Genomic DNA, 16,444 nt, shown 5'->3' on the forward strand with positions numbered 1-16,444 from the left:
AATTGAAGAAGAGAAGTGAAAACAGTAAGAGGTATTCCCTTGGCTGCATTTCTTTCAATGTTTCTGGCGTAGGGTTCCCATTATAGCTTGCAAGGAGAAGTGGCAGAAGAACATTGTGTATACATTGTAATGGTTGTACCTTCTCTGAACAGACATGCTTCCAGGAGGCGGCAGATTAAAGAACTGGTGTTACTTCAGACAGAGAAAAATAACATCTTGCCAGTTGTGTTTATTTGTAGGGACCCGTGATTTATGCGTTGCCATTTGTAGAGGGGTTGAGAGAAATGGATCACGTGGGCTCTGTTTAGATAATCCCTGAGGAAATTCAGACTCCATCAGGCGGGGAGAGATAGGGTTTGTTCTTGTGATGAGAGAGGCTGGGAAATGGTAGGGAGACGCGAGATTTCCTCAAGATCCTGGAATGAAGTTCAAGGCTCCGATTTTCTGAAAAGATTGAGTGTGGGTTGTGAGAATGAAGCAATTAAGATAACAACAAAAATAGTCCAGGTAGGCAGGGATGAGCAGTTCTTTGTTGTTATTTATTGGCCCAGCGCAGAGAAAAAACTGTTCCTCCCTAAAGGATCTTTACCTGTCAAACAGTACAACAAGAAGATGCAAAGCTGTTCCTACAAGCACGAAAGAGGGATCTGTCACCCTCCGACCCACACTCCTGCTCTTTGTTTTCCATAAGGATGCCTCTTTGTGGTGTGGTCCCCGTCTCATCCCTCTGCACCCTCCTGGTTTTAGCAGGACTTGCAGAAACCAGCCACTATTGTCCCTATAAAGGTCTATAAGAAGCTAAACAAAACCACTGGCATCCCCTGCTGTGAACAACTTCCTTATCAAAAATAGAGGAGGCAAGAGTGGGACTGCTTTTAAAAAGAAAATACTTATTGCAAAGATGGCTTTATTTTATTGATCTGGGGAAAAAAAACCAAAGCAAAACAAGATCAGCTGTTCAAAGTTTGGCATCGAAAGAGGCAATGGCACAGCAGCCCGAGCACAGAATGGGAAATCCTCCGCAGTCTCGAGCTGCAAAGCTTATCGGCCAGAGGAATCCCGTACTCTACAGCACCTGGCACCGTACCGCATAGAAAGCTGCATTAAACAATCAGCATTAACAGACCTAAGTGCTATTTAAGCAGATGCTGGGTTTCACAGCAAGTACCAGGTTTGAGCCGTGGCTAGGTGCCCGCTGCTTTGCATAGGTGCCGATTAAGGAAACGCAGCAGGGAAGGAGCCACGACTCTGCAGCACGGAAAGGAAGATGGTATTTATGTGACAGATGCAGGATGCTGAATGCCCTTCTCCAAGGGCACATCACGCAGGAAGAGCACAATTCCAAGACTGTCAGAATAAAAAGAAGGGGGGGAAAAATGACAGGATGCCACTCACCCAGGAAAATCCCCAGCCACTGCCAGAAGCATCTCCCAGAACCCATTAGAAATGAGCTTTCAGTCATCATTTCAGTGGCAAGATTTTTACACGGTGATCAGTCAGCTATCCAGGTGGTAACAGGCTGCAGGGTAAGTACAACTGTACATATATGAAGGAACGGGGACCAGCCAGGGGAGATTTTTTCAGCTGACAGTAAGAAATCGGTGTGCTGGGACAGTAGAGCAGGGAACGACTCCACCGATACAACCGCAGCATGTCCCTGCACAGGGGCCTCTGCCTGCAGCCAGTTCAAGGCAAAATGAGATGTTAGCAACCCTAATTTGCAGGGCTGGGCACTCCTGCCAGGAAAAGACAGAGCCGAGAGAGGGCCTGAAGAGTCAGAGCTGCTGCCTTGCCTGCCCGGGGCGAGCAGGATGAAGACCGGCACTGCTAGGAGTGCCCTGCCTGCTGCCGGCAGTGGTCACTGCCTTCCTCCCAAACCTCCCTCCCGGCAGCCGCCCGGGCTTCCAGCTCATCAGCAAAGTAGACAGCAGTAGCAGGATTGCTACTTTCAAGTTGGTTTTAGTTTTTTGAGTTTTACTAAAGTTCTTTGCCGAGCTCAACTCTTCAGATGACTGATTTTCGCATCTCTCTTTTTCCCAACTATTTTTCTGAGAACTGCCCTAGACCTGCAATGGGAACTACACGGGCAAGAACCCCATTGGCTTTTAGTTCAAGCCATTTCAGGGGCTTCATGTACCCCTTCAAGGGCCTCAACAGCTTCAGTGCAGGACCCGTCAGCCTGGAAGACCTACGGGCCTTGGGGGTGAAGTCTGATCAGATGACGATGCTTCTCTGCCCCAAGCAAGTTCTACAGAGCGGTGAAAAAGTACCTCTTCCCAAAACAGCCCTTTCTTGGACTGGAAATAGTGGGGGATGACACCTCCTCCAAGAACAAGGTGCCTCACAGGCTCCTGATTACACTTCTGATTTGACTTTTCTCTTACCTTGTGGTTTCTAACCTAAATATGAAGCAATGTATAACGAAGAAAAATAACCCCTGAACTATAGGAGTCCACTTTTCTGCACTCACCTCTCAAGGCAGAGAATGAGAGCGAAAGGCAAAAGCAGGTTTCACCTTCTACCCAAAAGATAACAAAAGCTCTAGACCTGGACACAGGATTGTGGGTTTGTATTATTGCCATCACAGGAGCAGGGCCCAGGGCATTATCTGCTCGGCTGGCCACATCACCCTAGTGAGATTTTGATATTTTTTTTGAGATTTCTGGAAAAAGCTTCTGTTGCAGTTCCCTCACCTGGCTCAAGGACACCAAAACATCAAGATTCGGATAAATGATCTGGCCACATTTGCAGGATCAAAGAAGCAAAATCACATCCAAGTCCTGGAAGGCTGGGGGAGGCATCAACACACAATCACAATAATGAATATTTGAGACAACTTTTAAAGACAAGTATCTAAATCAGGAGTGCAGCAGAAGAAGGGGAAGGGAAAAAAAAAAGAGAGCTCCATAGGAACATGCCTGCCAACCAGTACAAATCTCACAATGCTTATACAATAGCTTTCAGTCCCACACACAAAACACTGTTGGACACCTACAGAAAGGATGAACTTCTCATGTCGTATCAATCCCGTAGGATGCAATCCTCTTGGCTTTCTGTCTTAAACTCTTCTGTCGAGTGTTAACAGCGAGCGGTTAAACAGCTGCAGGGTTCCAGCTCTTAAATGGCTACATTTCAGACTGGGATCCAGCAAATTTTTGCACACGTGTAATTTTAAACATCTGAGTACTCAATTCACAGGGAGGAGGTTGGCACATACATCTTCACCCAGTCAGGACAGAAACGTTATCCTGTAGTGATTTGTAAAGCACCTTGGAATGTTAGCGTATGTTTTTAGCAGCTAATTTTGACAACTTCCATCTCTGAGCTATGAAGGTGAACAGGAATAACAAAAACCTCACTTTATCCAATTTCCCACAACTTAGATGAGATTAAGTGTGCACACGGAATTTTCCGCTTCCTGTACTGAAAACCAAGATAACTCAGCTGAACAGGGCAAGGGTGACACTGGCATCAGACAAATTACCTACCAGCTCATGGCTGGAGTCCTGTCCCAAGAGCCTGTGCCAGGAATGGCGTGATGTCCCCATAGACTCACCCACTCTCTTTATTGCTACCACCCTCACCATACAGCATCTCTCTTTTTTCTTCAGGGAGGGGGAGAGGAGGAAAAAAAAAAACCTGGATTTTGAGCACCTCACTTCCAAACGGCCAGATTTTACTTACCAGAGAAAGATGCTCTGCAAATATAAACACTTCTGACATTTCAGTTTTGCACTTTCATGTACTGCAAGTCCAATCCATGAACAAATACCCTCGTTCTAGTGCTTTCCTGATGTAAGACACGAGCAAGCTTCACCAGGAATTCACTCGAACCAAAAAATAAAGCCAGGGTTTTGGCTTCCACACTATAATCCTGAAATCCAGTAACACCCCTCTCCCCCCCCACCTCTCTGCTGCTGAGAATTAACTGAAAAATATAGCTGTACAGGGGTGGTTTTTTAATACTTTTCCTGGATGGAATTCTATTTGATGCTGTTAAGCTTTGATGACATACCCCAATGACTTGCTTGGAAGAAATCCATTTAGCAAGCTTGCAAATCATGCTGTTTCAGTTCTGTGAGTGCCCATGAGAAATGTGCATTTTCAATCATAAAAGCTGTAGAAACAAAATGGAACTTGGAGACGCAGACAGACGAATTCCTTATCACGGCTTGGCTGTGTTCATAGAACATGTGCTTACCATTTCAAACTCCGGAAAATTATTTACAGGAATCTGAAATACAAGACTGAATCCAAAAGTAAGATAAATTTCTAGAAGATACTTTTTTTTTTTTTTCCATTTCAAAGGAAAAATGGAGACTCTGATTAAAACCAAAGCAAAAAACCCCACCCAGCCTTTAGCTTTTCTTAGGAATATAAATACTTGTAATACGATCCATGCACCGGGTGCCAGATTTACAGAGGTCCCCTTATGTTTATGTGGCGGGATACTTTGTTTTGGGGGAGCTTTTGGGAAGGAAAAGCAAATAGCTTGCACTTTCTTCACCTCTCCAAGATTCTCTCTGAATAGGAACAGCGGAGGTTGCAGTGGGGATGAGCAATTAGCACATCCCACTGCCACAGCGTAATCCCCACCAGCAGCAGATCTCCGAAACGCAGTGCCAGGCATCCAGAAGCTTCCAAAAAGATCAGTCAGTCACGTCGAGTTGGGAGACAACAGAACCCGGGGGGGGGGGGAATTTTCAAAACTGATTGAAAATGGTCTTCACTAGGCATTTTCAGACATATTTTCCTAAAAAACACAGCTCGTTTCTACCGGATTCAGTCAATGACAATGGCAACACCTTTTATTTTTCTCTTCTTGGGAACAAATGCATTTAAATCAGAGAATCAGAGCAAAACGTGTGATGCTCAGCACTGCAGACAGTAAAACCCGACGCAGTTATTTTCCTGGTACGATGAGACAACTGCCTCTCCCACTGGCCAGGGCTGTCTCATCCGTTCCTGTGTACTCTCCTTGCCTGCGTATCCATCTGCTGTCTCCTGTCTCATCCGTAGTTTGTCAGCTGCCTGCGTGTACTCGATTCGATTACTGTACTTTGTTTAGCTAAGCGCACTCCTGATCCAGGCCTACAGCTCTGGGCGCAAGAACAGTACAGCTCGTTCGCTTTTTACACTGCACAAAGGGGACCTAAATTATATATTAGCATCCTTATAAACCTAGCAGTCTGACAGAGCACCTGGAACATAGTTTCATAAAGGTTTTCTCTTGCAGGAAAGCTGGTTTAAGAAGCTCTTGCCCTCCCCACTGCATTCATTCACCTGCTGTCAGTTGTTCTGGTGCAACCACTCGATGCCCTGCTGTAGCAACCTGCTGCAGGGTAGAAGAACATCCCCACCTTCCCAAAAAAGGCTGCTGCTTTTTAAAGCACTGATTGTGTCGATAGTCTGATCTATAGCACAGTTCCACAGACAGCAGCATCAGCGCAACCTCGCAGATACTCTCCTCTGCTCCTGGTGGTTTGTCACAGTGTAAGAACGCCTCGAAGCAGCTTTACCACTGGAGACAATGTTCATGGCATCATATGCTGAAAACCGGCTCCCAGTAATGCTGTCTCATTTGTACCTTTTCTTTTTCTGAAGTGACGTTGCATTTTGCATGAAGCCTGCCAGCTTTTACCCCTCACCCAACATCTGTCAAGACAGACAAGAAATCAACTCTATAACATGCTAAAGAGACTCCCTTTAAAGTTGAATCCTCTGGAGATTACCGACCTTGAATGGTTGAAGCTCTCTCTTTTTCCATTTAACCTTGCAGATTCTGCAGCAAATCAACTGAACCTTGTGGTCAATGAGATCAAAATAAAACCAAGAGGAACTTCTAGTCTTTCTCTATTATGGAGAGATGAAATCAGTGCAGGCTCCATAAAATAAGAGTAATGGGAACTGTTCACGGTGATGAGTATCTGCAACAACAAAGTGCCTCTCATTAACTGATGCAGTGAAGCTGTGCAGATGAAGTCATGTGCTCCAGTGTCACAACAAGGTACAAGTCAACCCAAAAGGAGTACTTTTTTTCCTCGCTTTTCAGAGACGAAAATGCCCGAAACTTCATGCCCCATGCCTTTGAAAGTGCTACAGTATCTCCTCTTTTCCACAGATATCCCACAAAAACCTCAGGCTCGATGAGGAACAGAGCAAAAGCTGTGTTTGCCCTGCTTGGAGAAGAGCTTCTTTCCTAGTTTTCCTACTGGAACGTGTCTGAATTCCTCTTTTTTATTTTGCTTGGATGCTGCTTGGGGCAGACAATCCTACCTTCCTCCCCAGTCACTGCTGGATTGACCACGTCGTCCTGATTGAGGCAATAAATAATGGAGCAGTCCCTGGGAGGGTGGCAAAATGTTCACGCGCTCCTGCTGTTAGTCATTACTGTGGTATTTCTGACTAGAGATTATCAGGCTTCTGAAGGGCTGAGACAGCAGCAAGTAGCTCTGTCTCATGAGAGGGAGAAATTTACATTAAAAAATGTAAACAAATAACCTTACCCACACAACCTCTCATTCAGACATGTTTCAAGACGGGAAAAAATCTTTAGGGAAACAAACATCAAAATGCTGAAAAAATTCTTGTAATTCTAAAAAAAGAAATTCCTTATAATAAGAATACAAACTCTAATGGTCTCTTTTACATACAATTTTGAATTACTGTCTTGTGATAGCAGTCTTTTAAGGATGAACAAGCTCTGAAGATATCCAAGAACACAATTTTCTTGCAAACTTTGGTTTCAGATGTATTTTCCTCTGGCTCCACATTTCAACAGTAGTGATGTTATATTGAGCCAAGCATTTTTTTCCGTCAGCGAGGCAGACTTTTGCCATGGATTTTAATACCAATCACTTCCACGTTCATCTGCACGTACAGTAAATAGTTAAATGGCCTTCGCCTTTATTGACTTAAACTCACAACGATTCTGAAAGAATTGCATTTTATTTGCTTAAAAATACTTGATATATTCACAGAGTCATTGCCTAAATTTATAATCATAACAAAATTCTAAGAAAAATAGTAGAAAATAAGCAGTACTGAAAGACCGGTATTTTGATGAAACACGTGAAACATCCAGACTATCACATTAGGCAGACAAATGCACCAATGACAAAATCTTCAGACAGCTGCTGTCATAAAAAGCCGTAAGTTTTAAAACGTATCTGTCCCTGAAGAATCTGAATCGCCATATATGCTACTCATACTTTGTGTTTGGTTATCTATGTTCATGGAAGGCAGCTTCACTGACACCTTTGCTGCAGAAACATGTGAATTTAAACGTGGGGCAGCATCCTCTCCTAAAAAAAAAATAAAAAAAAAGCAGAACAAAACACATTATTTGCTGTCTATGACAAACAATTAAACTGTACTGAAGTCATCTCCATATTGCATCACTCCATGGGAACACAAAGACACAGACACCCTTAGTGTCCACAGTTTTGAGGCATTTCAAAGAGTGCTGTTTTAGCCATCAGAGTTCTCTTTATCAGGTAACAAAGGGATGAATTTCTGTGCATATATAGACCGGGTTGTATTTACATACGGATACACCATACATACACACACACTCACTCACATATATAATCTCCAGTAGGCCCAGAATAATTTCAAATACATATACAGGTGTTTTCCACAGAAATGAAATGCGGTACTAACAGTATTTCTAAATTCCACCTATATGTGTACATCTGTCTGCATCAAACCCTGAGAAAATCTTCAGGTTGTTCAAGACCACATATCTATATACAATCATAAAAAGCAAAGCAAGCCAAGTTGAAGCCATTGGCTACAAGTCCTATGGAGAAAAACACCCTATCAATGCTTCAGCTGCCCAAAACCCAAGTGAGAAGTTGTTTTAGCTCTTCCCTATCTTCAACCCATTTCCCTGACTCATTAAGGGTCCTTCTTGCTATTCCTTTGTGGTTTATCTCCCTTCTTTCATCCTCTGACAGACTCCAGAGAAAATGTACACAGCCTCCCCCCTGGAGATGTGGCTTGTAGGACTTTACAAGCCACGTTCATCTTCCAGCGAGTCCGAGAGGGCACCTTGCCGCTTCCCATTCTTGCGCTCTGACCCTGCAAAATGTGAGACATCCTGGGAGAGGGACGAGCCCCCGCGCAGCCCAGCCACCGCCGCGCCAGCAGCCCCTGCAAGGGCAGGGGACACGTCCCACAGAGTTTCCAGCAGCGCTGGCTGCTGAGCAGCTGTGAAAGATCACTGCAGTGCCGAAAAGTCCCCCCATCTGGGAACCAGTGGAAAGGTAGAAAACAACCTGTGGCCAGATACCAGAGATGGGTAAGGGAGAAGGGTCATGGGCAAGAGTTACACTATTTAGCCAGAGGAAGGAGACAAGACGAATCAATTCACGGAGCAGGGGGAGGAAGACATGAATCAGGCTACAGACACAGAACGAAGGAGGACAGGAGAAATGGCACTGGATGAATGGTACAACATTCACAAAACTACAGAAAGAGCATTTTGAGATTTCAGTTGTCCTTAGGACACTTATTTTAAGTGCAGCAGCTACAAGCAAAACAAACATGTATGAGTCTGCGTACAACAGCAAAGGGTCTCTTGTAGTTTGTTCTTATTCCAATAAGCTATAACAATTCTCCCTTCCTCTGTGATAGACTAGGTAATTAAAACACTATTTTCCCAATAAAACCACGAAGTTAGGCTTTCTTTCACCCCAGTTAATTATCTGCTATATCACTGTTGTAGTAATCCGCTTTCATCTGACTTGTAGCAAAGCACGCTTCAAATGGCTAATTAAAACAACAAAAACCCACTGATAAAACAAAATTTCATCCGGTGTTTTTGATGCTAGAACAGCTGCCAACAGCCTAGGAAGTCGAACACGAACGAGGCCAAAGACAGTAAAGCCAGTACATGTAGCAACCTGTGCCAGCCAAGCCTCCTGCCCCTCGGGAAGGCAGGGCTCTGGAGAGGTAGCAAGAGCACAAGAGTGTTTTTTGTGTCCCCAGGGAACCAACACGTTGCCTGCCCGCCACAGCCGCTTACGCACTTCGCAAGAAGCAATGTCCATAGTTTCACTAGACTGTCCCCACTAGTTGGGCAGCGCCTTCGTCACCCCCAGCCCGAATCCCTCGACAAAGCACAGCTGCCAAAGTTTGGGTTGGCATGGGCCTGAGCAAACCTAGCACACGAGCAGTAAGAAGACATGAGAAATGCTACGTCTTCCGAACGGGATTCAAAAGCACATTTATGGTAACACCACAAAGATGTGCAAGCAACATATGTGTTCTGCTTTTCCAGAAGTACTTCCATGAGCTTAGCCTGTAGCCATGTTTGCGTGATAAAAATAGGCTCTTCAGAAGGGGAACTGAAGAAAAGCAAAGCGTTTATTTGGTTAGATGTGAAGCTAACACACAGTAAATACGTGACTGTGTAATGCCCGAGGAAACTCTGTAAATCATCCTAGATGCTAAAGCAACTCTCCAATACTATATGTAGTTTGATGCTTTCAAAGCTTGACTTTGTTAATAATTTCCACAGTCATGTCTCATTCCATTATGTCATTGTTTCAACAGCTGTTTTCAGGTTTGTTAAAAAGAAAAAAAAGAGAAAATGGAGGTTAAAAAAAAAAGCATATTCCCTTATCCCAAGGCTCTGTAGTAACCGCCCAAGTATTTGATTCTGGGGTGCTGAAAGAAAGTATCATATCAGTCTACAGTCTTCCTAACACATAGTCTAATATATTTTACAGACATACTATAGTTCAATTTTATGATAGATTTAAAAATGCTAAAAGGAGAGAAAAATTAAAAGAATAATTCCATCTGCTGGCTCAACAGAAAAGTTACCAGGTCCTGAGTTATCTAAATATCCTTAAAGATAAGCTTAAAAATACCCAAAGTAAACATTTCCCTTTTTTAAAAGACAGAAATCCGAAGTCTTTGACTTTGTTAGATGCACGCAGAAAATACAGAACCTGGATTTTCAGCATTTTAACTGTAAAAAAACTATGGATATCCTATTTCAGCTACATGGGAGAATCTGCTCCACGACTGTAACTTTCCAGGATAGAAAGCTGCTAGTCCTGAAACTCTACGTTGGCCCAAAGATAAAAATACTAAGGTACTCTCACATGCGCTTTATCATTATTACCTTTTGCTTAATCTAACCTCGTGCATAAAACACATTCATATACACATATAGGGATGGGTGTGTGAATAAATATGCCAATACAAGCACACAGGTTTAGATGCTTGTACTCCTGCTCACGTATATGTTATTTACTGATGTCTGCATCCGCCTTTTGCCGTACACCAGTGATAGGGCTTGTGTAGTCCCTGGCCAGCTCCTTCTTTAACAATGTGATATTCCATTTTATTTCTTCCCCCCATCAGAGAACAGCTCATAACCAATACTAAGATGGTTTCCTCTTAAACATTGAGCTCTCCACTGCCACAAATACGCAAATTGCAATGGTGCTTATAATCTGCTGATATGCCATAAAAATGGAATGGAAAGTTCCTCCATTTACAAAGCAGTGCAGGCAGGCAGGTAATCTTCACAGCTTTTTTCCCTCTTTAGAGGCTCTGGAAGTACTCAGTACAATTTTGTAATCATGTACTTAGATGTATTTATAAAATTTTTCCTTGTTAAAAATCCAATAAATGGAACGTGTGACCTGAGGTGACCTCCAGTTCTCCAAATTCATTGTCACCGTCTAATAGAATACATTCATATAAACTGTGAAAACTGACACACTTAAGAGTGTGTAAGGGTCCTTGACTGGTAGAAACTCAACAGTGACCGGAAACATCTTGGTGACCCAGTGATGGAAAAGGTCAGATTTCAGATCAGAGATTTTTCCCGTTCTTGGCAATCTATAACGAATTCACGTACAGTACTAGATTTCCAGATCTTTGTTTAACAGAAACATAAAAATTAATGGTGTGTCAACCATCCGGTGACTTGTGAAGGGAGTTTTTCTCTAAGCGGTACTGTCACACACAGAGTATGCTATATACAAGTGTACCGTGAATGTATGCCAAATGGAAAAGGAATTAAACACACTGAGGGGAGGTTTGGTTACTAATACCATATGGCAACAATAAGAACAAAGAAAAATGTTTAAATCTTTCTTTTTAAATTTTTCTATTTGGCAAAATAAAAGGCTAAACAAGTCTGACTTTTAAGCCAAATAAAAACCATGTGCTTTAACTCCTTCAAGTCAGTGTCCATACATTAAATAAAACTTCTATTTTTAAGCTATCCGGAGGTAAACCAGACCCGTATCTTACAAGTGAAAAGAGCGATCTTCAAGACAATAAATAGGGAGGGGTTTGAAGGATCAGGACCCAGGTTATTGTTTCAGTATAAAACCAGAACCATAATTACTGTAATTACCTACATATTACTTCCTAAAATTTAAAAATGACCATCACCCCCCAGCAACCCTCCCTCTACTCTCTAACATAACACTGAAGAAGCTAACTTCTAGAGCAAGAATAAACTTCCAAGCATACGTAAAAACATCTCCAGTGCAGTGCTCTCATTCCTTTAGTAGCACGGGTTGATATGAATGGCTTGTTTCTTCTTCTGCCAGATTCCAGCTGCTTCACTTTGTTTATTACTGACTTCAAAGTTTAAAACACTGTCCTGTCCCAACAAATAACTTCCTCCAGATGGCATTATCTCAAGTGTTCAGAGCACTGGGGACAGCACAGCACCTGCAGATCTGTAACTCAGCATCTTAAAATCTTCAATGAAAGTGCTTTTTTTTTTCCCTCTTCTTTCTGTGTCATTCCCCCATTTTGCTTTTTCCCTAAAAAAAAAAAAAGATTTACATCTGGGATACAGTTACAAAGGCTGTTAGCACGGAAACAGAGTTGTCACAAATTCTTTCCGGTAATGACTGTAAAGTAAAGAGGAAGAATACCTACAAGCCCGAAGGTAACAGAACCACTATCAGTAGAAACACTTTATCTGTTCCTCTTACCTGTAAGTAAAGATCTGAGATATGTATTTGTGCCAATGTGTGTCCGATCCGTGTCTCCATGGATATCTGTAGGATACCAAAGAAAAATTCACTCATTTTCATATGTGGTTGTACAGGCAAGTTACCAAGCATAGCAACCCAAGAAGCAGCATTTTTGGCAAAATTAAAATTATTCCAGACTTGCTGGGCTAACATATACTGATAAGAAACATTCGTATTTTGACGTAAGCAATTCTGAAGGCTACACTGAAAGGAGAAAATACACTGCAATGTCGGCCATGTTACTAATTATAATTACATACAGTATTTCCAGTTCAGACTCATGTCTAGCTATACCCTGCATATCGGCTACATAATTCAATGCTTCTGGAATTTAATGGCTTACACAGTTGAAAGTGGGTAGGGTAAGGAACTAGTCACACAGCCTCAAGATGGTAAAGAATACAACATTCTCAGGAATAAGCAGAACCATCAACAGTTTCTCAAATAATCCAATCGTTTGGACAAAATTATTCTCCATTCATTAGAAATGATAGCTCCTCCACTTTTCTAGCCCTGGCCACCTTGAATCCATATGCATATTTATGTTATTGTGGAGGAGGTGTCCTTTCTCAGCTCTGCCAGAAATGAAGCAAAAATGCTTAAGCATGTGTGCTTATTAGGGCAAGGGCTCTCTTCTCATTGTGTAAATGCTTTGCTAAGCATAGGGCCCCTGGCTGCAGGTCAGACCGCTGCCTTCCACTAGGACAGAAATACAGAAAGCAAGAACAAGATACTTTGCAAATGCATGCAGTTTCGTAACTCAAAAACAGACTGCCCCTAACTTGGCCGGTTTCGTGACAAACAGAAAAGACTCTAGGCAAACTTAGGCCAAATTTCTAGGGCTGAGTCACATGAAAGGGACAGATTTACAATTAAAACACTTCAGTTGTTTTACAGAAATGGACTGACATCTGTAGGACTTGAGCCAAAAATGTCTGGATTTACAAGCGTGAGTCTACTGCTGGAGCTGAAAAAACACAGTTTCATTCTCAAAGGCTTCAGCCAACTCATAAACCTCCATAAGTGGGCCACAGACACCAGTGGAGACAGAAAACTATATAGTATGAGTTCAGTTCAAGTTTTGACCTAAACTTGGCAAATTCCACCTTCCCATGGTGTAATGTACTTACAGAAACTCTGCGTACAAGCACACAGAAAATAAACATGCATACACACACGCGCTTTTCTTTTTTTGTTTGTTTGTTTAATCCCGAATGTATATCCTAGCTATAAATATTTCTGAAAAGAAAATAAATTCAGATCCCGAGTCAGTAAAGGAGGGTGGGACATAGGCTAAGCAGCTAACAATTTTTTCAAAGCAGAATATTTGAAAATGATTTTTCCTCCTCTCAAGTCTGAGTTCAAGGTTCAGTGGTTTTCCAAAACATGCTATATTCCCACCAATAGCAACACTAAACAGAACAAAAACTAGAAATACATAAAATAAACTAGAACCAGATTTTTCAAGATCCGAACACAGAGACCGGTAGGGAAGGGCAGACAGAAAACAGCTCCAAAAACTTCTAGGAATGAGATTGCAGAGTTTACTAAATAAATATTTCCTTTTGATGCCTAAAATTTACTCTTGTTCTTTAGATCTAGCATATTTTCCTCTGTAGACTATCTCATTGCTTAACAAGTTCGTTCCTTGGCCACAGCTCTTGCTGTTGTTTCCCAGCAAATCACTTCCAAAAGATGTGTAATGATCTTTCCAAATAACTACAATAATTATTAATACTAAGAAGAAATATTAAAAGTCAATTTGATTGTTCCATACAGATGCCTGTGATTTTTGGATGTGCAATTAGCTAGAAACAAATGGTCTTTTCTTAACTTTTAAGCACTGCTGTTTCTTGACTGCAACCATTTTGTTGAGGAGAACTGAGATGCGGGGTCTGCGGTAAACCTTGAAGCAGCAGCTTTTATTTCAAAGCAAAAAAGACACAGGATTTGGTTCGTTACTGGTCCAGAGTCTTTGAAAAACACTAGGAAAATGCGTATCTTGTGCAAGGGCTGGGGGAGGAGTAATCTCTAAACCCACAAGAGGATTTACCTACAACCTAGGTATACAGCTGGTGGAATCAGGAGAATCTGACAAGTGATAATTAAAAACCTGCATACCTAATTGTATAATTAATATTTCATTTACTCAGTAGAACTAAATATCACCTACATACCAATCTTTTTCTCATTTTCTGCCAAATCTAACAGGCAAGTGGGCAGGAAGGTAATTTTAAAAGTATGCTTTTATAGTATCTTCAGCTCTGTTATTCACACCCTCATGTTTGGGGATCCAAAAGACATTTTAATGCCAGCATCTGAAGCAAAATAAAGAAGCTGAAAATGGACTCGAACGATCGATAGCGGGAATTCAGACTAAATTCTAAGATAAAGTTATGCAGACTTCCCTCAGGATGCAGAATCATTCACTGCAATCCTAGCAGTAGGACTGGCTCCACTGAGACCTCGTATCTTAACAATATTAATTGCAGCAATACTGCCTCCAGCTTATCTACATCGTACCACAGTGCTAGACATAATAGCATTCATAGCCTACACGGGGAGTGGCAAGTAAAAAAAAAAAAAATCAAAGCATCTTTTTAATTCTTAAAAGTTACGTGGTCTGTTTTTATTTAAAAATAATTAAAAAATAATTTACACAAGTAATTAAAGTTGAATGAACAAAGTAAATGATGTTTCATCATAAATTAGGGTTGCAGTGGGTTTGAAAATTAACATCTTTCCAGTTCACATTTAAAATGAAGGTGGGTGTCCCAGTGAGGGGATCCCCTAAGCAAATGATGTTCTTTTGTAAGTTAGCGTACTGGCCAGGGTACATATTGGGTTACTCAAGAGTCCCTTACTGCCTCACAGGTTTTGTTCAGATCAGTTTGGCCCACACAGTTAAGTTACCAACAATTACTCCAACACGCTGCTCTTACGCAGTCTTTGATGTGTGGTTGTCTGTATCACTTGGGATGCACATAATTCAGGGCAAATGACAATCTCTACTTATCAGACAGGTTCAGTATGTTGCAGGTCAAGACTGAGCATGTTTTCTGCAGTGATGCTTGCACTGCATATGCTTACTAAGCATTGCACGCTATCCAGCCCTATTAACTCCTCAGCTACGTGACTATTAAAAAACTTGTTAGGAATGTAAGAGGATAACGTTCAGTCAATCAGTGTGAGAAGTCACAAGCTACTTTCTGTCACTTAAAAGTGTGACTGGAGACCTTGACGAGCTCTCCCTCAAACAGCCAAGAGGACTTCCTGGGCAAAGAGGTTTCATCCCCTCCAGCCATGGCAGCAACCAGCACGCAGATTTGAATGAAGGCTAGGGGATGGGCATCATCAGAAGAAAACAGAAATCTTTCTGTACCGCACGGCTCTTCAGGCAGTGCTGCAGGGCAGAATTTTCCCATTGCAAGTCACTCTTCACATATAATGGAGTCACTAAAAGCATTCCTATAATAAAAATTTATGTAAGATATACTAAAAATAAAAAAACTGTTCAAATAGCAGGTGTTTTTCTAGATGACCGCAAACAAAATAGCTGTATTTCACTACTATGAATACTTCTAAATATTCACATGACCCTATGCATTTGTTTTGATGATTTTCACTTACAAAGTCATGGGACTCTCCATATGGAAACAGTCTGCCAAGACTCCCATTACTGTACTACCTTTACAAAGATCTGGCATATTAAAATGCTTATACCTACAGCACAATTACTCACATTTTGTAATTACACCTTTTAAAAAGGAGATTGTGAATGTTTTCCCCAGGAAAAAACAAAACAAGACAGAACAAAAACAGCCCTATACAGTTAGCATTTTCCAGTGATATGTTCTAATAAACACTAGGACGTTTCTAGGCACATTTCTAGCATACACGCCGACAAACTTGTTAAAAAGACCTCCTTTCAAGCCATTCATTTAAAAGCATAAGATGGCCACTAAAGGTCTTACCATTTGTTCATATCAATTAACTTTGAAAAATGTATTAGGAATAAGCAATTCTAGGAAGTTTGGAGAGGCAAGCAATTTTTCTATCAGCTCAGAAAGAATACTGTTGTAATCTACATAAGTAAGCATATGTTAAAATAAGGAAAACATCACATGTCTTCACTGGAAGATCTGCTGGGAGACAGCCATTATGGAAGTGTCCAGACCCCATTCTGCCAAAGCCCGTCTAAACCTTCTCTTGACATGAGTACCCAGTGTGATGACAAGTAACACTGCCTCTACAGTTTAATGCCTGGGACCAGAGCCTTGGAAAGGTCTGAGAGTAAATACATGTTTTTATCCCGTGCTATTTTAAAGTTTGTTAAAATCTAAAATGTTTAAACTTTGTGCAATACAGATAAGCATTCCTCCTTGTAAAAAGAAAAAACAATCCAAGAACCTTGGCCTGTTACATGG

The 16,444-nt window shown here is 41.6% G+C and overlaps 1 protein-coding gene across 1 annotated transcript in view; it reads right to left on the reverse strand.

Annotated features, from left to right (window-relative positions):
- Positions 1-6,959: 6,959 nt before the first annotated feature.
- The window catches only part of KIAA0586 (KIAA0586 ortholog), a 75,372-nt gene continuing 65,887 nt past the window's right edge, over positions 6,960-16,444 (reverse strand). The window contains exons 31-32 of the mRNA XM_009331311.1: positions 11,976-12,041; positions 6,960-7,304 (exon numbers count right to left, since the gene is read on the reverse strand). Of these exons, the coding sequence (XP_009329586.1) occupies positions 7,159-7,304; positions 11,976-12,041 (212 nt within the window). The 3' untranslated portion in view covers positions 6,960-7,158. The remainder of the gene's footprint in view (positions 7,305-11,975; positions 12,042-16,444) is intronic.

Source organism: Pygoscelis adeliae, unplaced genomic scaffold (assembly GCF_000699105.1).
Source record: "Pygoscelis adeliae isolate BGI_AS28 unplaced genomic scaffold, ASM69910v1 Scaffold199, whole genome shotgun sequence".
Classification (NCBI taxonomy): Eukaryota; Metazoa; Chordata; class Aves; order Sphenisciformes; family Spheniscidae; genus Pygoscelis; species Pygoscelis adeliae.